The sequence below is a fragment of the Gopherus evgoodei genome, chromosome 13 (genome assembly GCF_007399415.2).
Source record: "Gopherus evgoodei ecotype Sinaloan lineage chromosome 13, rGopEvg1_v1.p, whole genome shotgun sequence".
In the NCBI taxonomy this organism is placed as follows: domain Eukaryota; kingdom Metazoa; phylum Chordata; order Testudines; family Testudinidae; genus Gopherus; species Gopherus evgoodei.
Genome location: NC_044334.1, coordinates 26,964,598 through 26,989,450, shown reverse-complemented (window position 1 = coordinate 26,989,450; position 24,853 = coordinate 26,964,598). Strand labels below are relative to the sequence as shown.

Sequence of the window (24,853 nt, the reverse complement as noted above, 5' to 3'; positions counted from 1 at the left end):
AAGACCCCAAACTCTACTGTGATCCCTAACCCGAGCAGTCACCTGGGGCTAGGATTCCCAATGACTCCGGTGTACAACCGTGCAAGCAATCTGTGGGCACCAGTTGCTACATGCCTAATTTGCAAGCACAATTACTGTGACTGGACGTGCAAATTGGATCATTTCACAGGATTCTGATTATTTGTGCCTCCAATTTGCAAGCTGCTTAGGAACACAGGACTGGAAGGGGCCTCCCTGGGTCATCAAATCCAGTCCCCTGCTAGCATAGGCAACCACATCATGGGCTCAGGCTTGATAGCTGCATGTGCAAGTAAGGCCGGTCACGGCAGACACGTTCTGCATCTATGGTTCCATGCCTTACGTGACAGGGCGTCAGTTAAGCCTTGGGGGGGCAAGAAGATCCTGCATCTAGGAGGATGGTGTGAGCACAGGCTTAGAAAATGGTGGTGGTCATAGGAGGCTAGCAATGGGATGGAGCATTGTCACTTTAAAGGCCTTGGATGAGGAGCCTTGTAGTGCAGGGTGGGAGCAGGACTCCTCCACCTTCCAGCCAGCCGGGAGAGGTTTTCAGAAAGCTTGTACCATATATGCCAGCTTTCCTCTGGAAAGAGTGCTCAGGGACGGAGGAAGGAAGGCTGAGCCAGGAGGCTGGGCTGCTGCCAAGCAGGAGAATGGGGTCCATGGAAGACAGAAGTGTTGGTGATGGGTGTGAACTATGGCGCTGCTATGGTGGATTTCGTGTTTGGGACACTGAGGATATTTTGAATTACTTTGGGCTCCTGACCTGAGAGAGAGCCCTGAGAGAGCCTATACAGGGCTCCCAGGGATTCCCGGAGAGATGGGCAGAGGGAGGGCCACAAGGGTGTGCCTGGCAAATAGCCACTCCGTAACACCTACGTTTTAAAATCTGGCTCTGGATGGGCTGTCCTGGCTTCTGACAGACAGGCAATGTCACCATCTATTAAACTTTAGCAATAGCTGGATAGCTTGGCTTGAAACGTGGGGGTGAGCGGGGTGGCTCTGAATCCACCAGAGCACATCACAGCTTACAGAGACTTTGCCTGTCTACATGAGGGTTTGTATAAGTGTAGCTACACTGGAGCGGCTGTAAATGAGACGCTCTCTGGCTGATTGTGTGACCCACGATCCCTTTGACTAGTACGCAGCTAGCAATCCAAAGGCACATCCCTGCCATGTTCCGCTCTTCCAACTTCCCCAATGTGCTTCCAACTTCAGCACAGGTTTTGCTTTTCCAACTGCCCCAGTAATGCTGTGTCTGCAAACCTCAGGGGTGTTGAACTGAGTCTCCGTGACAGTCACATGCAGGATACACACGCACCGGGTGCAGTCACCAGATGGGGGCCTCCACCAATTGGTTAAACCCACACTCATGCCCCACTCAACCCATCATGTGAGATTCTTCCCTGAGGACAGTACATAGAGCTTCTCCAGATCCTTCCAGGACAATCTGGAATGATCCCAATGTTGGGTCTGAAGTTCTTATGAACCAAGACTGCCAGAGAAGCCCACGCCAGAGAGGAAGCATTTTCTAACAGTTAGAGCAGAGGACAGGAAGTCAGGACACCTGGGTTCCCTTCCTAGCTCTGGGGAGCAGCAGCAACCCCAAGGGATTGGACCAAAGATTAAGGGCCTGGTGATGACAAGAGGCCATCACCGACTGTGTCTTCAGCCCCTCCATAGAGCAACTGGCTGGAGCTGGGGCAGAGGCGCTGGTAGTTAATTGTTAATGACTATTATTGATGTCAGGCCCATAGGCCCCAGTTACATTGTGCTAGGTGCTGTACAGACACAGGACAAAAAGACAGCTCACCTGGAGAGTCCCAGGTGTCTGCATAGGTATCCACACAGTTGTCCCCACCTCCTTCTCTTGTCATGCACTCGGCTCAGCATACATTCTGGGATGGTTTTGAATGAAAGGTCACAACCCAAGCCCTGCTTGCTGTTCTACTCTGCTTCATGGACTACACTCATCCCCATGATGGCTGAACCCCCGGAGAACATGCTATCGGGATATTACACATCGGGCTGCTTAGGCCATTCTGAACAAACAAGAGGGCATGGGACAATGCCTGTCGAGACCTTGGCTTTAGAACAGTCCATAGCAAGTATTGGGCCCAGTCATCTACCTCTTGTTCATGGGGAGGGGTGGCGTGTTCTTTATGAGCTGGTTCACCTCAAATGGCACCTTCTTTTTCTTCCACATTACAAGGCAGAAGGTCTTCAGCCAAGGGCACCAGTTCATGTATCTTCCAGCAGGAGGCGCTGCAATCATCTCTGGCCCTGCCCTGCCCAACCAAACCTAAACCATCTTGAATCTCCAGCCTGCCTTGCTCCCACCTGGGAAGAAGATCATCCACCACAATTGATTCTCCTGCATTGCCAGCGTGAGGCCAAGTCCTTGTGCTTGGCTTTGATTTTGTGCTTCCTGCTTCCTCCCCCTCCCAGTGCTCATGGGACAACATGGATCAGATAAGAGACCTCTCAGGCCGCCAAGGGAGCTGATAATGGGAAAACAGAAGCCTGGCTGTGGGCGACATGAGAGCCTTAAGAGCTTAAAGGGTCAATTTCCCACCCTGTTAAATTGCCCACTAAAATCACATGCCTGTAAGGGGAAAAAAATATGCTTTTAACTGAGCAAAAAATGAACCCAGCCACCCCGGGGCACTGGGTTTGTTGTGTTCAGGAAAGTTACAAATGCCTTTGCCGTATAGATCAAGCCTCCCTGAGAACTCAGAACTGCAAAAATGTGCCCTGGTGCCCATCAGAGAGAGCTCACAGCAAGATCTCCAACCGCTGATGTGATTTCAAAGCAACACTCTTTGCTCCATGCCCAGGGCATCACAATGCAATGTCAGGAAAGCTTTCTCCATGCTGTGCAGTTCTCACCCCGGGCAGGGCCGGCTCCAGGCACCAGTAGAGGAAGCACATGCCTGGGGCGGCACATGCTAAGGGGCAGCATTCTGTCCTTTCTTGGGCGGCATAGTTCGGGCGGTAGTCCCAGTGGCTTTTTTTTTTTGCTTGGGGTGGCAAAAATGATAGAGCCGGCCCTGACTATGGGGAAGAAGCACAAGTTCCGACTCACCTTTTTGTGCAATATTTCCTGCTCGTGGGCAGCTGGAGTAGGACTCAGGACACCTAGTTCTATTGCCACTGACATAGGCAATTTGCCCCTCTCTGGGCCTGTCTGTTTCCCCTCCCACCCTCTGTCTGACTTGTCTCTTTAGACTGTAAGCGCTCCGGGGCAGGGACTGTCCCTCGCTGTATGCTTGCCCAGCACCGTGGGATCTCTATTTTAAATGGGGCCTTTAGGAGCTTCTAGAATAGAACTAACAAATACTAATAAGGCTCATTAAAAATCGCTGGCAGCCTGAGGGGGCAGGATATGGCCTAGGAGTCTGAGGATAACTGGAGTTGAACCAGAACAGTGATTCTCAACCAGGGGTACACAGAGTCTTCCAGGGGTACATCAACTCATCTAGAGATTTGCCTAGTTTTACAACAGGCTACAGAAAAAGCCCTAGCGAAGTCAGTACAAACTAAAATTTTATACAGACAATGGCTTGTTTATACGGCTCCATATTTAAATGTAAGTACAATAGTTATATTTCAATTTTATAATTACTATTTTATAGTATTTCTGTGTGCTGTCCCTTGTATTAATTTAGTAACTTAAGGCATTGTTTATTACTTTATGTTAACTTTATTTTAAAACTTTGCTGTGCGGTAATAAGGAAAGCCCATGTTTCAAATATTAGTTAGTGGTTAGGATTAGAAGCAGAGTCTACATTTTTGTTGCTTGGCAACCTTATCTTTAAGAAAGTTAGGAGTAATTCCAGCTGTTGCATTTCTGAAGGGCAAAAATAATTAATTTACAGGATTTATTTAAAGTAAAGTTTTTAACTTCGTTTTCTCTTGGGTTGTTGTTTTGTTCAGTTTGAAATTGCTTTATGTTTTGGAGGTTTTTGTAAAAATTATAACTTTAAACTTTTCAAACAAAGAGAGAGCAGAAGTGGGGAGAGGTGGGAGACCTGAGTCAAGAGAGATTAACTGGTTTAAGGTATGTTAAAATACAGGCAGCAGCCGTGAGTTTAGCAAACTGAGGAAGGATAGAAAGGAAAACTTACCGAGTATGTAGAAATATTTGAGAAAGAAGGGTCTATTTTTAGGTATGAACATGGATTCTGTGGGTTAAAGCAGCTTGGAACTCGCACCCCGGGTTTGTGGCTGTGACACTTTTGTATTTTTGTGTTTGACTTTGTAAGCGAGTCGTTTTTAAGTGAGGTGAAGTGGCGGGGGGGGGGAGGCAAATCAGACTCCTGAAAGGGGGACAGTTGTCTACAAAGGTTGAGAGCCACTGAACTAGAAGGTTAGGAGGGCAAGGTCTTAAAGGGTCAGAGTACTTCCAAGGGACCACCCGAGGCCAAGGAGAGAGGCTGAGAGCCCATGTGCCCTCTTTGGCTTCTTTCACAAAAGCCTGATATTTTTTGTTTTTCTTTCTCAGATGTCCCTACCGAGGGCAGCTGCACGGGGAGAGATGCAGCTCTCAGACAACCAGGTCCCAAACAACCGAGGGCTTTAAAATCATTCCCCTTGGAAACATCCTGGAACCAGTGCAGATCCCAGAGCCAACACGGGCTGGAGTGGGTGGTGTTTGTACTGAGTCCATCCAGCAGAGGGCCCTGGAAACCACATCTCAGGTGCATCTGAGTCAGAGAGGGAAGGTCGCCAGTGACTCTGTTGTTGCTTTTTACAGACCCAGCCTAACACGGCTACCCCTCTGATGCCTGAAGCAGCAGGTGTTTCCCCCGAGTGAATACAGTCTCTGCATGTTTTTTGTTACAGCTGGCAGGGCTGGTTCAAGCAAATCTCAGACACTCTTCAAACCACGGAATTGCACTGTAGTGGCAGAAACCAAGATCGAGCCCGGGGTAAAACGCAGCCCTATTGAAGTCAAGGGGAAAACTCCCTCTGTTTTTTCAAACAGAGCCAGGATTTCATGCACTGTGCCACCCTCCCTGCCCAAACTGTTCTGCCAGGGCTGCTTGGCATGTTCAATACATATCACCTAGATCCTCCATGGTATAACCCCATCAGCACAAAGCAGCCCGTGCGCCAGGCCTTGTAGCACTGGAGCTAGGTAATAAAACAGCCTAATCCCTGGTGGGTGAATCTCTCACTACCTCTTGTCCGTCTTGTGTCTGACCTGGCTCTGACCTGTGTGGTTGTACTACATCATCCCTGCCCAGTCAGGACCTTTTGGACCCGCTCACATGCATCCTTACACCATGCCCCTTCTACCCAGTGAGATGTTCCCCTGATTGCAGAGTTGTCTTGCTCAGGGGCTGGGAGATTGGATTGGCTTTAACCGTCACAGAATCTGCAAAGAAGCCAAGAACCAACCCTGACGACAAGGAACAGCCCATCTGTGGGACAGCCTTGCCCCTCTGTCCCTGGCAACTTGACTCTGCCACTGGCTTCTCCCTGTTTGTCCTGATCTATTACCAGCCCAAAATGTTCAAAAATCATGTGAGGGGCTCACCAACAGTCCCGAGATTGGCTTTATAATCATGAGATTACATACAAATACTAGATTTGCTCTTCTCTTTATTCCCCTCTGCTCTTTGAGCCCATAGGGGGCACTGGGGTCCAGGGGCAGGACGTCCAATAGGCTGGAAAAGTCTGTGCCTCCCCAAACAGCCCACATGACCCAGCCCATGCTCCTCCCAAAGCCCCCTCCTGCTTGCCCTGTCCTCCTTGGCCCCAGCCCAGGCAGGCTGCTCCATTTCAGTGGGGCTGGAGTGAGGGCTGCCAGGACGTGGGGCAGCTGGGGCTGCCCAGCACTGAGGGGAGGATGGGGGCTGGGGCCATGCCTCATGGTGATCGGGGTAGGGGCTGGAGACACTGGGACTGGGGGAGTCAAGGGGAGCCATGCACTGCCTGATCTGCACTTGGGGGCTGGGAGGACCACATGTTACCCAGCGCTCTGGGACTCAGGGTGGGGGCTGGCAACCACAGGGCTGGGGGCTCCAGGCTCCAGTGGGGGAAAGGGGTGGGGCTGCAGGGGAGCGGGTATGGCCAGGGAGGGACTAGACTCCCCCAGCCAGTGGTTCACCCACCACCCATGCTGGGGTCACATTTTGAAGTTTTCACCATAGCCATGAGGACTAGAAACTTACTTTTTCTTTAAGAATGAAGGCTGAAATCATCACACTTCCACTTGACTCCAGGAGCTGGGGCTTTAAGGAAAACACTGATTATCCTGAGACTCATGACAGAATCATGAGAGTTGGCAACACCGGCAGCCGGGTTCCCTGCAGTTGTGTTTGGTGCAGCCAAGAGACAGGGTGGGTGAGGTCATAGCTTTTACTGGACCAACTTGCGTTGATGAGAGAGTTCAGACAAGCTTTCAGCTACACAGAGCTCTTCAGCTCTGGGAAACGGACTCAGAGTGTCACAGCTAAATACAAGTGGAACAGACTGTTTAGCATAAGTAGTTAATACACATTTTGAGGGACCATTCACGGTAAGGTGTCTCATTAACACCCCATCACAGGGAGAAAAGGAAGGGTGGGGAGAAGCAGCCATGGGGGTTATTAGTGGGTTACAGATTGTTCTAATAAGCCATAAATCCAGTGTGTCTATTTGATCCGTGATATGTAGTGTCTAGCAAAGTTTTGAATTTAAGCTCCCAGGCTCCTCTTTTGAAGGTGTTGTGCAGGTTTCCTTTGAGGATGCGGACTGACAGGTCAGATGTAGGGCAATTGCTTTGTAAAGAAGTGTCCCCCACAGGTGATAGGCAAAGAGAAGACTGAGAGGGGACATGATAACAGTTTTCAAGTACATAAAAGGCTGTTACAAGGAGAAGGGAGAAGAATTGTTCTTCTTAACCTCTGAGGCTAGGACAAGAAGCAATGGGCTTAAATTGCAGCAAGGGCGGTTTAGGTTGGACATCAGGAAAAACTTCCTGTCAGGGTGGTTAAGCGCTGGAATAAATTGCCTAGGGAGGTTGTGGAACCCCCATCAATGGGGATTTTTAAGAGGACGTTGGACAAACACCTGTCAGGGATGGTCTAGATGATACTTAGTCCTGCCTTGAATGCAGGTGCCTGGGCCAGATGACCTCTCAAGGTCCCTTCCAGTCCATCTTTTATCATTTCCCTGTGTGAGTTCATTCGAGCGCATCCTGATTGTCTGGTTCCACCAACCCACTTGTTCTTGGGGCATTTGGTGCACTGGCGGAGGTACCCCACATGTTGGGATCTCTCAAAAGGTGCTAATGGGGCTGTTGATCCTCAGAGCAGTGGCGAGATGGCTGCAGATTTTGCATCTGTTGTTCTAGCAGGGTCTGGTGCTGCTTTCAGCTGGGGTGTCCTGGGCCGTGGGGCGCTTCCCGGCAGGCCAGAAGAGGAGGCTGGGGAAAGCTTTCTTTCATGCTGGGGTTGCCACGGAGGATGGGGTGCGGGTGTCTGATGACAGCCCCACGGGGGTCCAGGCACTGGAAGAAGATGCCTGTGGCGATGCAGCCTCACACAGCCCTGCCTGGGGCCCGCCAGCTCCTCCTCCGCCGCTCGCCCCGGGCGTAGCTTTGCAAGGGGCCGCCCCCGCCCCGTCACAGCCAGAGCAGCGCTGCGCAGCGCGGCGAGGCGGGGCCGTGCACAGCCCGGGCGGACCAGGACCAGGAGCAGGCCGGTCCCGGCGGGTGCAGCCGGAGCTGGGCAATGAGCAGCCGGAGCTGCCCGGCCGCCGCCGCCCCCATGGCCCTGCTGCTGCTCCTGAGCCTCCTGCCGCCCGCGCTGCCGCTCGCCGGGCCCGAGACGCGCCGCAGCTCGGTGCTGCTGGACCCCGCCTCGGGGCAGCTGCAGCTCGTCCCGCGCTGGGACCCCGCCGCCGTCGCCTGGGCCAATCTCACCGACCGGATCCAAGACACGGGGTAGGCGAGGCTGGCCGGGGCGGGGGGTGTATGCAACCCCGGGGCCCGATCCGGCTGATCCCGGGCGAGCCCAAGCTCGGCAGCTGGCAGCGAGCGAGCCTGCGCTGCGGGGCTGGGGTTTCCATCGCCGGTGGAGGGGGTCGCTCCTTTGAAGGGGCCCCTCGCGGCTCTCGAGGCTGGGGTGCGGTGGGGGCGAGGGTCGGGTCCTGGAGCTGCTGTGCCTGGGGGAGTTTCTGCTCCGGGGCTGTTCGAGCTGGTTTCTCTGGCCTTTTTCCATCTCCCCCCCCCCGGGCCCTGTGCTGGCAAAAACGGTTGGCAACAAGATCTAACTGTGTCTTTTCTCACCCCCACACCCCTTTCGCTTCTGCTTTTCAGTGACGCTTCAGTGCCCCTAACCAGGGGCTCAACTCAACCACTTCTGCAGCATCAGGCCTCTTGGCGCCACCTTCCCGCAGTCCAGCCCAGGGCCTTTTGTTCCAGCCCAGTGGCCCCACGCGCGTTTGATTTCATTTTCCATTGCGGTTATTGTGTTCCGCTTGTGGCAAGGCCCGTTGCAAATCGCCGGCGTGAGGAGAAATCCCCTCTTGCCGTTAAAGGGAGAGTAATGCGGCGTGTGCAGCATCCGTGCAGTTCCACCCTTGAGACCGCTCTGGGTATGTCCACCTGGCAGCTGGGATGGTGCCCTCCAGTGCAGGGAGACCGATGCAGGCTCACCGCACTGGAGCGAGTGCGCTGGCAGTAGCAGTGTGGCTGGAGTGGTGCGGGCGGGGGCTTTGGCTCGCCGCCCAAGTACAGTGCCTGGATCCCTTCGACCCTCGCAGTGCATATTCCGCTAGGCCACGCTGCCGCCTGTGCCACGCTGCTACCTGCAGTGCTTTGGCTGGAGCAGAACAAACAGGCTGTCTACCTGCAGTGGGAAGCACGCTGCCAGCTGCGGTGTGGTGAAGGCCTTGCAGGCACATGCATGTGCACATCTATCTGGGTTGCTCGTGACAGGGATGCTGTCAAATGGCTCTTCCTCTGTGTTTTAGACGTTATTATTCCTATTGCAGTAACACCAAGAGGCTCCAGTTGGGATTGAGCCTGTCTTAAAGCTTTATGCTGCTGCCTGTCACCATGGTATCTGAGCATCAACCATTTAGAGCCTGGAGCTGTGTCAGGTGTTGTACAAAGACATGCTGAACGACAGCCCCTGCCCTGAAGAGCTTATGGTCTAGATCGGGGTAGGCAACCTATGGCACGGGGCCAAAGGCGGCATGCGAGCTGATTTTCAGTGGCACTCACGCTGCCTGGGTCCTGGCCACCAGTCTGGGGGGCTCTGCATTTTAATTTAATTTTAAATGAAGCTTCTTAAACATTTAAAAAGCCTTATTTACTTTACATACAACAATAGTTTAGTTATATATTATAGATTTAGAGAAAGAGACCTTCTAAAAACATTAAAATGTATTGCTGGCACGCGATACCTTAAATTAGAGTGAATAAATGAAGACTTGGCACAGCACTTCTGAAAGGTTGCCGACCCCTAGTCTAGAACAGTGGTTCTCAACCAGGGGTACATGTGTACTCCTGGGGTACACAGAGGTCTGCCGGGGTGCATCAACTCATCTAGAAGTTTGCCTATTTTTACAACAGGCTACCTAAAAAGCACTGGCAAAGTCAGTACTACCTAAAATTTCATACAGACAACAACTTGTTTATACTGCTCTATATACTATACACTGAAATGTAAGTACAATGTTTATAGCCCGGTTGGGTGATTTTATAATATGATAATGTGAGACAGTCAGCAATTTCTCAGTAGTCGCGTGCTGGGACACTTCTGGATTTTTATGTCTGAGTTTGTAAGCAAGTAGTTTTTTAATGAGGTGGAACTTATGGGACGCAAGACAAACCAGACTCCTGAAAGGGGGACAATAGTCTGGAAAGGTTGAGAGCCACTGGTCCAGAATAACAGTCTGAAAGGGAATGGGGTAAAGATGCATCACTGCTGTCGTGATGAATATTTTGAAACTGAAGCTGCTTCAGCTTTTCTTCTCAATTTGAAATAACTGATTACAGGAAAGAACCAGCCACCTTCTTGGTACAATCCTTGCTCTCCAAACTCTGGTTCTGCTTATGCTAGTGTCAGCCCCAGGTTGCGGCGTAATGCCCCTTATTCAGGGCACCTCTGTCATTCCAGCGCCCCATCATCTGGCTGGTGAAATGATCTGGTATTGCTGGCAGGCTAGGAAATTAAATGACTTCTAACCATCAGAGGAGTGAAGTTCTGGAACAGCCTTCCAAGGGGAGCAGTGGGGGCAGAAGACATATCTGGCTTCAAGGCTAAGCTTGATAAGTTTATGGAGGAGATGGTAGGATGGGATTGCTAGAATTAGGCTATGAATTGATCTTTGAGTATTAGTGGTAACCACGCCCAGTGGTCTGTGATGGGATGTTAGATGGGATGGGATCTGAGTTACTACAGAGAATTCTTTCCTGGGTGTCTGGCTGGTGAGTCCTGCTCAGGGTTTAACTGATCGCCATATTTGGGGTCGGGAAGAAATTTTCCTCCAGGGCAGATTGGCAGATGCCCTGGGTTTTTTTTGCCTTCCTCGGCAGTGTGGGGCCTGGGTCACTTGCTGGAGGATTCTCTGCACCTTGAGGTCTTTAAACCACGATTTGAGGACTTCTGTGTCTGAGCTATTGGTTAGGAGTTTGATACAGGAGAGGGTGGGTGATATTCAGTGGCCTGCATGCAGGAGGTCAGACTAGACATCCTAATGGTCCCTTCTGACCTTAAAGTCTATGGTTCTATGACTCACCTTAGGACAGCCCTGACCTGACTTGTCCGCTACTGATGGAGTCTGGATGCTCCAGGTTTTGGGTGAGCATCCCTGATTAGCCATGGGTGTTTGTCTGAAATGCATTGTGGGACATCAGCTAGCCGAACAGAGTCACAGTGTGGGTCTAGCAAAGCAGCAGGCTGCGGACGATAAATGCCCCTTTTCTTCTGCCCTTCAGTGCAGTTAGCAAGGTTACTGAGGCGAGAGGCTACTTCTTGCTGTCTGGGTCAGGGTGGACATGTTGGGCAGTCCCGTCTCCCAGGTCCAAAGCTGGCCCCGAGAGCAATAAGTAACTGCATTTCACCAGCCCACCCCAGGGCTGTCATGTGTGGCATTTTCCTTAACCCAGTGTAGCAGAAATTGTTGTTGTGCCTCACCGTGTGCATGTAAAGAGCAATCCCTCCGTACCACAATAAAGGTGGCTTATTTCAGATTTAAGCAAAACAAGAAATCTAGTCTCTTTAGATGAGAGAGCAGTCCGTGTTGCTAATCCCAGGTATTCAGAAGTCATGTCAAACACTCCAAAAATCACAAGAGTGGTGTAAAAAAATCATGATTTTAAAAATAATAATAATAATAATAACTTTAGGGTTCTTTTTATTTATCTTCTGGTGTCGTAGCCTTGAGGCTTCACATTTTCAAGCTTTTCTCTGCAACTGTGAGGCCTGGAAACTTACCTTTAGTAAAATAAAATTTAAAAAAAAAAAAAAAAACAGCTGAGAGTCTAGTGATCACATGACTCCAGGAGCTTGGGCTTCACAAAAAGCACCCAGCGTCGCTGGAGTCGGCACTACTGCATTTGTTGCTCCCTCTGGAACAGTTTGCAGGGCACAATGACAGCTGCCTCCCCGCAGCAGCCGCTCTGCTGTGTTTAGATCTTACGGTGACATACCTAGGTCAGCTGGAAGAAGGAAGTTTGGCTGCTGGTTCTGGCAGAGGTGTGGCATTCAGGTCTGATTTGCTGTGTGACCTTGGTCAAGCTGCTTCTGTGTACCTAATACTGGAGGGGTTAAGCTGCGCCTAGCACTCTGAAATACTTAGCACCAGTACTGCCTGGATGAGTATTGTACTATCAAGTCACCCCTAATAGGATCTCGCTGCATTAACAAGTGGGATCCCATTTTGAGTTGACTCTAGCACCTGTAGGGGGAAGCTCACAGTACCAGCATCCCACCATACCCGTCCTAGGGGCCCTCTGTCTCCAGGGCAATCGGGCTGGCACCAGCACTATTTCTCTGATAACTGACTGAATAACTCTCCTTCTCCGTGGGCGCTTAGCCAGCTGCAGTGGAGCCATGCGTTATCTCGGTGTGAATATCTACCTGCCTGAGCCAATCGGAGTTGCTGGTGCCCTCCTGCGCTGGCCTTGAGTTTTGCTCACTGATCCCAGCAGGGTTGATTCAGGGGCATGAGCTCCTGGCCCTGTTCTGTAGGCTGGGGTCAGAGGCAGGAGGCTGGAAACACCGGTTTCTCCCATCAAAGTAATCGAATGAGCTGGATTGGGTTTTTTGTGATGTGAGGGGGAGGTGCCTTCTGCTCTCCAAAGTGACCCAGTAGCTCTGTGGGTACAGAAAGTACCAGGTACTGCTGGCCGGTGGGTTTTATTTGCTGTTGGTGGCTGATCCATGCGGGGGCTGCAAAGGGGTGCCTATGAGACGGATGGCCCTGAGCCAGCTGCCAAAGGCCCTGCCCCCTTGTATTTCCACTGGCCCCTGTGGAGGGCCCCCCAAAGTAAAGACTCTGTCCACTGCTAATCCTCCACATCTCACCTCCTGAGGATTTTTTTTGGAGTGTGTGGGGGGGTTGAATTAGCGAACGCGTGTGCAAGTGCAAAGCACTGTGTGTAGAAGCCCCTGCAGTGCTGGGTACCATGGAAATGCCAATCCCCACGTAAGGGGCAATGATTGTGCAGACCCTTTAAGGGCAAGCAGAAGCTTGTCTGGTCCCCCCCTCTGCTTCCTCTTGCCCTTGATGTCCACCTTCTGGAGGAATACCCCAGTGAGCACCTCCCCCGGTTCCCATTGAGCCCCAGCTGTGTGGGGGCAGAGTGCTGGGGGGTTTCTGGGAGCAACTCCAGACAAGGCAAACAAGAAGCGAAGGACGGACAGGCCCAGGGAGGGGTTTGCTTTGTCTCGAACTGGAGCCTTTATTTGAAGGACACTTCAGATAAAGTAAGATGGGAGCCCAGGGGGAGGGAGTGCATTACCATGGGCCACATGGAGACTTTCCATTGTGTGTGACTTTTTTTTCCCCTTGTTCAATCGGTGTCTTTGCTTGGTGCAGGTGGTCCTTCCTGGAGCTGGCCACCAGTGAGAAGTACAACGACAGCCTGCAGGCCTATGCTGCGGGACTGGCTGAAGCTGCTGTGTCCGAGCAGGTAAATGATGGTGCTTGGTAGAGGACAGTCAGACCCATGGAGCCTGGAGCTCTGCTAGGGTTGGTCTGTAGAGCCCCCTGGTGTCCCAGTCCTAGGTTCCCCCCGCCCTGCTATGCCACTGCACCTCAGTCTAGACCAGGGGTCGGTGACCTCTGGCACGCGGCTCGCCAGGGTAAGCACCTGGCGGGCCGGGCCAGTTTGTTTACCTGCTGATTGCGGCTCCCACTGGCCATAGTTCACCACCCCAGGCCAATGGGGGCAGCGGGAAGCGACGCTGATGAGGGATGTTCTGGCTGCGGCTTCCCGCCATCCCCATTGGCCTGGGACAATGAACCCAGTGGGAGCCGTGATCGGCCAAACCTGCCAACCAGGCAAGTAAACAAACTGGGCCGGCCCACCAGGGTACTCACCCTGGCGAGCAGTGTGCCAGGTTGCCGACTCCTGACCTAGACTCAGGCCCAGCTTAGTCCATTTCTGGGCCTCTCCTATCACAAACGGCCAGTGGTATCACAGTTTAACAGCTCGCTTGTACCGGGAGGGCGAGGCTGAGATTCTAAAGCTCATTTCACATGTGAGCTAAGCTTGCCCGAGACTGAATCCTATAGAACCGCAGGGTGGCTGGATTGCCTCTCTGCTCTCCTCAGCTGCCTCCTGCCCTGTGGCTTGTCCCTGGCTCTCCAGCCAGCCAGCCAACAGGAGATGCCTTAGCGAGGAAAGCCTGGCTTCACCAGAGGTGATGGAGAACCAGCCTCTCACTCCAGGACATTGAGTGGATGGAAAGGGATGAGCAGGCCCATGGTTACACTGTGCCCCCTTCTTCCTCCAGCTCATCTACATGCACTGGATGAACACCATGGTGGGCTACTGCGGCCCCTTTAAATACCAGCCTGACTACTGCGAGAAGCTGAAGAACTACATAGAGACCAACCTGGCCTGGATGGAGGAGCAGATGGAGAAAGGAGACGATCCAGAGTACTGGTACCAGGTGAGTGTATGCTGCTAGGGGTGGGCAGTGCCTTGCATTTATATGGGTGTGCTGGTTGCTGTCGGGAAAGGACAGGTTCTTTGGGCCCAGGGCTGGAGTCTGAGACGCCAGTTCCCACCGCTCTCCAACAGGGGCCCCAGACCAGGCACCTGCCAGTAAAAACCTGGATGTTGCTCGACTTTAAATACAAAGGGTAGCCAGGAACTGGATGTCACTTGGTGCCATGAGCTGTAAAACTGGACCCCTGGCCACTTATGGCCATTAGAGCCCCCCTGGCTTTTTAAGCAAATGCAGGACTGAAGTTAACCTGGGTGTCCTGGCCAGATTCCAGCTGGGGTGAGTGGATCCGTCCTTCGTAACTCTTTCCTCTGCAGCGTGAGCTGGAGAAGTTCCTCCTCACTTCCCCTCCTACAGGACGTTGCACGGGCAGCGTTGTCTGGGTTGTTCTGTATGGGCAGGAGGATGGATTTCAGGGGTGATCCATAGAGCGCCTGATCCATCAATGAGTTCTCACTCGGTCCAGTGGCCTCACTTGGCCGGCAGAGCCCTTAATGCTGGTGGAGAAGCGCTCTCAGCCTGGATCTGGGGGTCTCCAGAGGTGCTGGGCTAGAGGTTCGGGGGAGATCCATCTCGCAGGCTGAGTGGCGTCATCAGGAGTCACTGAGATGCAATTAAACACGGAGGAGCAGGATGTCCGTTTTTCAGAGTAGAACTGCTCCTCCCTTTAGATTCCCCTTTTACGATTCTTGTTACCAGCCCCTCCCCTCCGCATGTGGGGCCCTGTGCGTGGTGGTCTCACGTGTGCCTGTCCCTCCCCCTACAGGTGCGTCTGGCTCTGCTGCAGCTCAAGGGCCTGGAGGATGGTTATAACGGGCGAGTGGCTTTCCCGACTGGACGATTCTCGATCGCCCCGTTTGGCTTCCTGTAAGTCCCTTTGGGTGTGAGGCAGGAGCTGGGTGATTGGACTTAACTCTTTTGGTCCTGGCTGATGTCAGGAGCAAAGGGGGAGCTGGAGACATGGGGTGGAGTGAATGGGGCGGCTCCAGCGCAGTGGGGCTGGGGGAAGCAGACGGATGTTGGCCTGGTACGTGCTCAGCAGCTGCGTTCGCTGGTGGCTGTAGGGAAGAGCTGGGGCTGCGTCCCATAGGCATGCAGCAAAGGGAAGCTGTAGGCTTTAGGGATCCACTATAATTCGCATTTTACAGAGGGAAACTGAGGCACAGAGAGGCGCTGTAATTTGGTCGTATAGTGAGTCAGCAACAGCACTGGGAGTAGACTCAGGACCTCTAACTCTGTGCTTCTGCTCTGAGCCCTAGATGGCACCCCCACCACATGCTCTTTAAAATACAGGGTCCTGGTTGGACATGGGGACTTGTTGCTGATCCCATGTCTCTGCAGAACCCCCTCCCCCCAGCATCTACTTAGCTTGCCGACCAGCCAGCATGCCCTGGCTCTCGTCGGTCCTGCAGAGCCAAAGTCGCTGAAGAAGAGTGAGGCCAGATTTGCTTCTGCCTCACGTATTGCTTGCTGGATTCTGAATGTAGGCCCCCTCCTGGTTAGCCTGACTCTGTGCCTCAGTTTCCCCATTTGTAAACCAGGGAGAGGAGTTGCCTCCTCCAAGGGTGCTGAGAACTGCTTAACGTTTGCATGATGCCTGGATGACTTCTCTGGGCTGACACCCCAACATGGAGAGGACCTCCCATTTTAATTAAAATATGATACAGTCCGCCAGCTACTTTAGAGTACCTCTGCCCGGACCCTCTTAGCCCTTCCTACCCACAATGCATTTATATCCAGGCAGACCGCTCCCAAATACACACATGCTCCCAGCCTTGGGCTCGAACAATGTACTATTGCTTCATTAGCCCCTGGGGCTGAGGCGAGGCCTGAGTCACTGAAGCCAAAGGTCGGGAGTTCTTCCCCCCATGCCCTGTGTCTGCATTTGCCTCAGGCTGCAGTTTTATGACCGTCACTAGGGCTTGCGGCTTATCCATGGTCAGATAAGGCTGCAGGGAGAACTTGTGGGGACAAAGAAGGCATCATTACATCATTACGGCTATCGCATGCAAATGACCAGGATCAGGAGGGTGGAGTTTCCTGCTTCCTCCAACCCAGGGAGTGGGCATAGCTGGGGTAACCAATAGCAGGATTCCAGCCAGGGTAAGGGTAGGTGGGCCAAGGGTCTACTCTGCTTTGGCAAATCCTCTGTCTATGCTGTTGGGGATTGTTATGAACCGAGGTGTGTCTGTTCTCCTTCCCCCCCCCGCCCCCCCAAACCCCCGTCCAGCTTGTTCCAGCTGGGTGGGGACCTGGAGGACCTGGAATCGGCCTTGAACCGAACGGAAAGCGAGCACATGCTGGGCTCCGGGTCTTGCTCTGCGCTCCTCAAGCTGCTGCCCGGGAACCAGGAGCTCTTGGTCTCCCATGACACCTGGAACACTTACCAGTCCATGCTGCGCGTCATCAAGAAGTACACGCTGCCCTTCCGGACCTCAGCCCACAGTGCGTAGTTTGGGTAGGGGCCTGGGAGGTAGCCATGTGGGTCGGTGCCAGGATCGGTGCTCCTTGGCCCTGGGCAGGAGGAGGGAGGCAGGACGAGGGGGTGATAAGGCTGCAGGGGTATGCATGTGTCCCGCTACCAGGAAGTGGGATTGCTGGCTGCCCCGTGGGAAGGGCGAGAGGGGTAGCCCCAGACTGGCACTTCCAGACCCCACAAAGATGCTGTGTAAGTTTTCCTGCTCCTTATGTAAAGAGAGAGAAGGGTCCCGCTGCCCCTGCCCCCGCCGCTGGATCTTGCTGCCGCTCTGGGGCGGAGTTTGCTGTGGGAAGCTGGCAGGGCCCGTCTCTGGAGGTGATGGGGCATGGCCTCTGCACCCCTGATGGCTCCCTGCCATCTGCTCCCCCAGGTGATGACATGATCTCGGGGCACATCCAGACATTCTCGTCCTATCCCGGCACCATCTTCTCGGGAGATGACTTCTACATCTTGAGCAGTGGCTTGGTGAGCAGCTGCTGCCTAGATCCTCATCCCCTGCCTCCCTCCCCCCGTGATCCAGCTGTCCCTGAGTTCTGCCAGCTGGGGATTGAGCCTCCTGCACCATTGCTGCTTTGGGATTCAAAGCAGGCCCTGGGTTGCTGTCGACACCAGGAATCCTATCACCCCGGTACAGAACCAAAATCTCCCTCTGCCTGCATACTATCCTGCTACTGCACTCTTCACATGGGCAATGAGGCAGATTGTCCCTCCAGCTCTGCCTGTGTCACTCCCCTGCCCCATTGCCAGGAGTCCAGGTCTGGCCTCTGTTAGGTCACACGCATCCTTGTCTGGATTCGCTTATGACTCTGTTCTGTCCCCTGCAGGTGACTTTGGAAACCACCATCGGGAACAGCAATGCTGCCTTGTGGAAGTACATCCATCCAGAAGGGAGTGTCCTGGAGTGGCTGAGAAATATAGTGGCAAACCGGCTAGCCAGGAGCGGGGCCGAGTGGGCTGCCATCTTCCAGCAGTTCAACAGTGGCACGTAAGTCGACTAGCAGTCATCCAGAGCCTCCTGTCGTGTCCCCCTTGCTCCCCTCCCTTTGGCAGTGATGGGATGGGTGAGTTCAGTCGAGCAGGAAGATCTAACCTGTCTCTGATGCCAGGTTATTGCACAAGGTGCTCTGTGGTGATGGCACAATATCATGGGGCATCATGTGACCTTGTGACATGCCTTGGCCACGTGGTGCCACGTGTTAGTTAATGTGTTAAGTTTTGGCACATTGCATGATGTCAGTGGCACTGAGACCAAGCAGCAGACTTTAGAGGCTGCTAATCTGTGTCTGGTCTGTATGTGCACCGCTGCTGGTGGAATTATTCTTACTCGTCATTGTCATCCTGTTTATTACTCTAATGTCAAGAACCCAGCTAAGATCAGGGCCCCTTGTGCCACATGCTGTACGTACACAGTAGCAGACAGTCCTTGCCATAAGGAACGTATATGCTAAATAGCCAAGGTAGATCAAGGATAGGGGAAAGGCACAGAACACTGAAACTGTTCAGCTGTGTGTCATAGGACCTGTACTGCTAAGGGAGTCTCTCCTCTTATGCAGATAAAAGGGGCTTCTGGTTTTGAAGGAGGAGGACCTGAGTTCTGTCTCCATTGTTGCTTTGAAACTCAGCCTCTGTGAGTTGGTCCAGGGACCATCGGGAGGTCCTAGGTCTCCATGGATTTGTAACAATAAGTGAGTCCATTGCTCTGGCCACAGGGCAGTTTGCTTGGCTCTCAGAGCTGCCTGTGATGCTGCAGGCATTGTTTATGGGACAACTCCTTCTGATTGCTCTGCAGTTTGTTCTGAAACCAGCCCCAAACGATGTCCTGACCTGACATGGCGAGGAGGTGAGAAGCGGGGGCAGATGAATGGAAATACCAGAGTAGGAGGGAATCTCTTTGTTTGAAACCTTGACTGTGTTCAGTTTGTTCTTCGCTGTGGTGTCTGTTTGTCCACTGCAGTCACGTGAGAGTTGCCTGCAGTGTAGCCACACAGGGATCCTTCAAACAGGAGCATAAGAATGGCCATTCTGGCTCAGACCAACAGTCCATCTAGACCAGTATCCTGTCCCTGACGATGTCCAGTCCCAGGTGCTTCAGAGGAACTGAATGGAACATGGCAATGGCAGGGGAGGGATAGCTCAGGGGTTTGAGCATTGGCCTGCTAAACCTAGGGTTGTGAGCTCAATCCTTGAGGGGGCCACTTAGGGATCTGGGGCAAAATCTGTCAGGGACAGTACTTGGTCCTGCTGTGAAGGCAGAGGACTGGACTCAAGGACCATTCAAGGTCCCCTCCAGCTCCATGAGATAGGTATGTCTCCATATAAAAAATTATCAAGTGATCCCATCGTCTAGTCCCAGCTTCTGGCAGCCCCAGGTTTAGGGACACTCAGAGCAAGGGAATGCACTCTTGGCTAACAGCCATTGATGGACCTATCCTCCATGAACTTCTCATTCTTTTTTGAATCCCGTTATCCTTTGAGCCTTCACAACACACCCTGGCAATGAGTTCCACAGGTTGACTGTGTACATTTATTAACAGTAAGGAAATCACATGCCAAAGAGTGTAGCCATGTGGTGACAGTATAAGTACACCAGGACTATTACTTGACATTTCCTACCATGGCGCACGGGCACTGAACGCCAAATGCTTCCCCTCTTGTCTCTTACCCAGGTACAACAACCAGTGGATGATAGTGGATTATAACACCTTCCTGCCGGGCAAAGCTGGCCTCCAGCAGGGGGTGCTCACGGTGCTGGAGCAAATCCCGTAAGTACCTTCAAAGGGGAACATCTGGCTGTAATGTATCAGAGGATAGCCGTGTTAGTCTGTAGCCACAGAAACCACAAGGAGTCTCGTGGCACCTTAAAGACTAACATTTATTTGGGCATAAGCTTTTGTGGGTAAAAAGCCCACTTCTTCAGGTGCATGGAGTGAAAAGTACAGCTGCAGGCATGAATATACTGACACATGGAGAAGGAAGTTACCTCACAAGTGGAGAACTAGTGTTGACAGGGACAGTTCAATCAAGGTGGATGTGGTCCACTCCCAGTAATTGATGAGGAGGTATCAATTCCAGGAGAGGTAATGGACCACATCACCCCTGATCGAATTGGCCCTGTCAGCACTGGTTCTCCACTTGTGAGGTAACTCCCTTCTCTCCAAGTGTCAGTATATTCATGCCTGCAGCTGTAACTTTCACTCCATGCACCTGAAGAGGTGAGGTTTTTTACCCACAAAAGCTTATGCCCAAATAAATTTGTTAGTCTTTAAGGTGCCACCAGACTCGTTGTTTTTTCCGGCTGTAATGTTATCAAGCTGTGAACTCAATCCCTGTCCCAGCCCTCCTCATGGGCTCTGGAGAGCGATAGGATGATGCCTGGTTTGTTACAGCTCCACCCCCCCACGCCCAAAGGAGCCTGTTTCCCCTGCTCTGGGTCTAGCTGTGACACTTGTGTTTACAGCACAGCCTTGACTGGCTGAGACCTCCCCTGTTGCTCTGAGACGAGGTCACATTCCTTGTCTTTAATGCTGAGGCTGTCGCCTGGATGCGGGGGGGAGGGTTCTGATAACAGAGGTCTGGCTGGCTCCCCCAAGGCTGGCCAGCTCATTTGCACCTGGCTGGGCTCTCCTGCTGGGTTGCGGGTCAGTCCTGCTAGGTGCTGGTCAAATGTGGAAGCCCTGCTGAGCTGGGGGCCTTGGGGCAGCCAGTGGCTGCCTGTGCTGGGGGCAGCTGCCCATTGGCACTGGCTGGGCAGTACTCTGGCCCCCGATTGTCCCGGTTCTTGGTTATCCGAGATGGAGGCTGCACTCCTGCTTTCCCTGCATGCAATCTGCTTCCCATTTGTGTTCTGATCTCTCATGCCCTGTCTCGTTGGCTCTCCCTCAGGGGGCTGGTGGTCGTGGCTGACAAGACAGAGGAGCTGTACCAAAAGGGGTACTGGGCCAGTTACAATGTGCCGTAAGGAGGTTTTCTTCTCTCTCCAGTCCAACCCCCTGACTTAGGGCATCTTACTCCAGGGAGGTGGGGGGAGGGAAGGGTCAGCTGGGTGAATAGGCACCCAACCCCTGGTGCCATCTCCCTCACTGCCATCCGTGGGGTGCTCTTCCAACCACACTGAAGGCCTGATCCAAACCCTGCTGGGTTTATGAGGAGCGTTCTCCCCTGCTCCCCTCGTCAGCTAGGCCTGGGAGTGCTGTGCTCTCGGGGAGCTGTGCTGCCTGGTTCCAGAAGGGGGCAGCACTCAGCTGTTAAGCGAGAATCCGCCTTTAATTGCTGTCTGGCAGTTGGCATGGGGTGGGCTTGGCAGCTGGGTGACAACCGGGTGGAAATGCCCCTTTAGAAAGGGCCTTGCCCTGATAGGCTGTTCTAATAACACCTCCCTGAGTGGGTCTCAAAGCGCTTTACATGACCCCCCTGAGGCAGGGCAGGGCTATTCTCCCCCTTCTGTAGGTGGGAAACTGAGGCACAGAGAGGCTAAATGACTTGCCTCTGGTCACACTGGAAGTCTGGGACAGAGCAGGGAGTTGAACCTCCAAGTCCTAGGCGAGTGCTGTAATCACCCAGCCATCCGTTACCTTCCCCCATCCCTTTGACGCCTGGCCTGGCCTCGCCTCCCTGGGGTGGGGGTGGGGGTGGGATTCCTTGAAGCACATGTACAAAGGCAGGAGGGGTCCCTGCTCAATCTGTGTGTTACTTTCTCTTCCCCATCCCCAGGTACTTTGAGCAGATCTTCAACACCAGTGGCCAGCTGGAGCTGGTGAAGAAATACGGCGATTGGTTCACCTATGACAAAAGCCCCCGGGCCCAGATCTTCAGGCGCAATCAGACGCTCGTCCAAGACCTGGACTCTATGATCCGGCTCATGAGGTGAGGACCTCTCTGTGGGGAGAGGGAGCTTGGCGACGTCTCGTGCCAGGAGGACGTATCGCTCATGGGAAGAGCGGCCCTCAAGACACAAGCGCTCCATGTGCTCTGGCACCTTGGCATGGGCAAAGGTGTGCGGGGGAGATGGGCACAGATGAGGAACCAAGCGATGTGTTTGTGTGGGGGCAGAGGGAGAGTGTTAAAGGCTTTATTATTGTAGGGTTACCGCTTATCCTGATGTTGACAAGGCAGCTGTGCGTGCGGGCCACGTGGAATGCTAACAATGGGTCCTGGCACATCCTTGGAGCTGATGCGCTGTCACTGCGATGATCGTGTCACGGCACAATGATGCACTATAGCTATTGTCTCAAAGGAGCCAGCCCCTCCTGTGTGTCAGGCCAGGGGACGGTTGGGGCAGGTGCAGTTACACAGAGAGGTGGGCTCAAAAAGCCAGATCAGGAGCATCCTTCAGCATGGAGATGTTTGGATCCTGAGGGTTTCCTGAGGACTGTCTCTGGTTACCAGGCTAAGCTCTCAGTGCTTCCCTCCCGGGGCTGATCTCCTGATCACCCTTGACCACAATCTCAACTTCCCTCTGCCCCCTAATCCAGCGAGGGCAGAGGTTAGATCCCACCTCCATAGTTCCAGGAGCCTGATCCAATGCTCACTGAAGGTGACGAGACTCTGCCCTGGCAACGTTGGCTTTTTGGGTCAGGCTCTGAGGGCAGCTGCTACAGCGATGATCCTGGTTTAAGAACTTAGAGCAGAATCGCACCCTCCATCCCCAGTTGAAACCCAGCCTAGGGTCTTTCCCGCTCCCTCCCTTCCAGGGCAGAGCTGCCCCAGTGGCTAATCCAGGCCTGCACCTGGTGGGGCCCAGCTCTCCTCCCCTTGGAGCTGCCTCCATTGAACGTGTTCGTGCTGCCTCTCAGGTTCAACGATTTCCTGAAGGACCCGCTTTCCCGCTGCCAGGGCTGCGACCCACCCCAGAATGCCGAGAACGCCATTGCCGCCAGGTCGGACTTGAACCCCGCCAATGGGACCTACCCCTTCGCTGCGCTGCGCCAGCGGTCGCACGGGGGCACGGACATGAAGGTGAGAGCCACGGGGAGGAGGTGATGGGGGAGTCTGTGTTAGGTGAGCTCATGCTCCTACGGGGGGGGGAACCTACTGCAGCCTCTGGCTCTGATGGTGGATCCAGAGGTCATAGATTCGATCCCTGCTGCTGACAACTCATGGACTCAGCCTCGTTCGAGCGTTTCCGCCTGTCTTGCCCCCGCGTGGCTAGAGGCTGTCCGGCAGGACCTGTGCCCTGAGATGTTCCCACTGACTCTGCAGAAATCATCAGATGCTTGTTTTTCTCTTCCCTAGATCACGTCCTATGCGATGGCCAAGGGCTACAGCCTGATTGCCGCCAGCGGGCCCACCTGGGACGACGTTCCCCCTTTCCAGTGGAGCACCTCTCCCTATAGCAACCTGCTTCACATGGGGCACCCTGACCTTTGGAAGTTCCCCCCTATCAAGATCTGGTGGGACTGAAGTGGAGACTGGATCCCCTGGCGCATGTGGCCACGTGGGTTGGAGCAGGGGTGCTGAGGGTGTGTCCCGTGTCCCTGTCTGTCTCCTTTTGGTCTGGACTCTGGCCTGTCCGCTGTGGGGCTGCTCCGCCCCCAGCTGCCTTTCCCCTGAGCAATAAGGGTAGAATGTCTCTCTCTGCAGGGGGAGCACAGGGGATACCTGGAGTGGGGGGAAATGACAGAGGGGGCAACATAACGATCTTGGGTACAGTGCAGCTACTGCATCAAATTTAGCCCTGGTGTAAGTGGCTGGAGTTCGGTGAAGCCGATGGTCATTGCACCTGCTTCTGCCAGGCCTTGGTTTTTCCCAATGGATGTAGCTTGTCATTTTGCTGCATTGTCTTAACTTGCAGGCTGGCTTCTCATCCTCTGAACAAACTGACGCTCCCCAGAAGCCAGGGGAACCCCAGCCTCTTCTCCTGCCCCCTAGTTCCCCTCCTTCCCTGCCCCGCTGGTGGTTCCGTCACTGTCACTCCCGCCTCTGAAGACCGGAGCTGCCACCAGGTCCCCGGGGAAGGAGGAGCTGCCTGCTGGGATGGTGAAGCTGGGACTCCCATGGGCTGCCAACTTGTGTGGTGGCACCGAGAAGCGGGCGGGTCCATGCTATAAACCCGGGGGGTGACCCATGGGAAGGAGCGCTGGCGTTCTTGGTAGCGGAGGTGGAGCTGTCCCCTCTGAATGTAATGTGGGGGTGGGGGTTGCCTCGCCATCTCCTGCCCCTCAGCGCTGGGCCTTGGGGGTGTGTCGTCCTAGCTGGTGGCTGGCAGCCCCAGGAGGATCGCTGGTAAAGTGCTGTCCAGGGGGCGGGAGGCCTGTGTCTCTCTGCACTGCACTCCAGTGCCCGGGACTAACTGCTGCTGTTTTGCTCATGCTGCCTTTGAATCCTCCGCTGCTCTTTGATGCAGCTGGGGCTTGGGTGATGCCCTTGGCCTTTGCTTTGCTGGCATCAGTCCAGAGGAAAAGCCCAGCGGGCTGCCCGCAGGGCACGGCCTCAACCTGAAATCTTTCTGCTTTTCGCCTCTTGTGCCCACTTCCTCCTTAGGTCTGGACCCACATGGCGCCACAGGCGTGGGGCTTGTGCACATGAGGAGGTTTTTGCCCGTTAAAGGGGAATGGAGCAGAGTTCGTCAGGAGACCACCAGGGCAGACGTCACTCCCCTCGAAAAGGGAAGGCTTAAAGCCAGCCTCAGATGCTCCCTGGCCAGAGGCCTTCTCACCCCCTTGGCTTAGATGCCAGCTGGCTCTGAGTGGCTTGTGCTGGGTCCCCAGTGCAAACCCAGGAGTTCTGGAATCGTGTATAAGCAGGATTAAAAGAGCTGTTTGGCTTGGTTTTAGTAATAAAACTCACGGAGTTGTTTCTTGCCCGGCTCTCGGGATGAGACAAGGCAGGGTGGGGTTTCAGCTGGCCTGAAGACTCTTAGATTGGTAAGGCCCAAAGGGACCATTCTGACCATCCAGCCGAACCTTGTAGCACACGGGCCGGAGAACTTTGCCCTGGGATTCCTGCTCCAGGCCCATAACTTCTGTCTGAGCTCATGTATGGGGTGCAGAAGATCTCCCATGAGGTCGCTTTTCCAGCTAGCAGCAAGGGCTCCTAGCTGCTGTCTGCTGCTCCTTCCTCTCACCATCACAACCCCGCCAGCCCTTTCTGGCGTGAGCGTGCAGATGCACCTGCACCACTCAGCCCCTCCCCTCGCCCCCAGCTCTGATGCTTTTACTGCTCGCACAGTTGGGTGCATCAA

General features: G+C 53.7%; 2 protein-coding genes across 3 annotated transcripts in view; one reads left to right on the top strand and one right to left on the bottom strand.

The window, feature by feature from the left end:
* Nucleotides 1–6,688, bottom strand: part of SLC8B1 (solute carrier family 8 member B1) — a 28,332-nt gene extending 21,644 nt beyond the window's left edge. The window contains exon 1 of the mRNA XM_030583274.1: nt 6,198–6,688. Coding sequence (XP_030439134.1) covers nt 6,198–6,227 — 30 coding nt within the window. The 5' untranslated portion in view covers nt 6,228–6,688. The remainder of the gene's footprint in view (nt 1–6,197) is intronic.
* Nucleotides 6,689–7,724: 1,036 nt separating this feature from the next.
* Nucleotides 7,725–24,473, top strand: PLBD2 (phospholipase B domain containing 2). Of its 2 annotated transcripts, none has more exons than XM_030582976.1 (12): nt 7,725–7,951; nt 13,060–13,153; nt 13,980–14,138; nt 14,962–15,062; nt 16,426–16,640; nt 17,045–17,139; nt 17,499–17,659; nt 19,341–19,436; nt 20,557–20,628; nt 21,385–21,537; nt 22,467–22,629; nt 22,906–24,473. In XM_030582976.1, the coding sequence occupies exons 1-12, from the start codon at nt 7,740–7,742 to the stop codon at nt 23,071–23,073; spliced, it is 1,689 nt and encodes a 562-aa protein (XP_030438836.1). In that variant the 5' UTR covers nt 7,725–7,739; the 3' UTR covers nt 23,074–24,473. The 2 variants fall into 2 exon arrangements, with proteins under 2 accessions (XP_030438836.1, XP_030438837.1); XM_030582977.1 differs by lacking the exon at nt 7,725–7,951 and adding an exon at nt 8,342–8,604.
* The last annotated feature ends 380 nt before the right edge of the window (nt 24,474–24,853 follow it).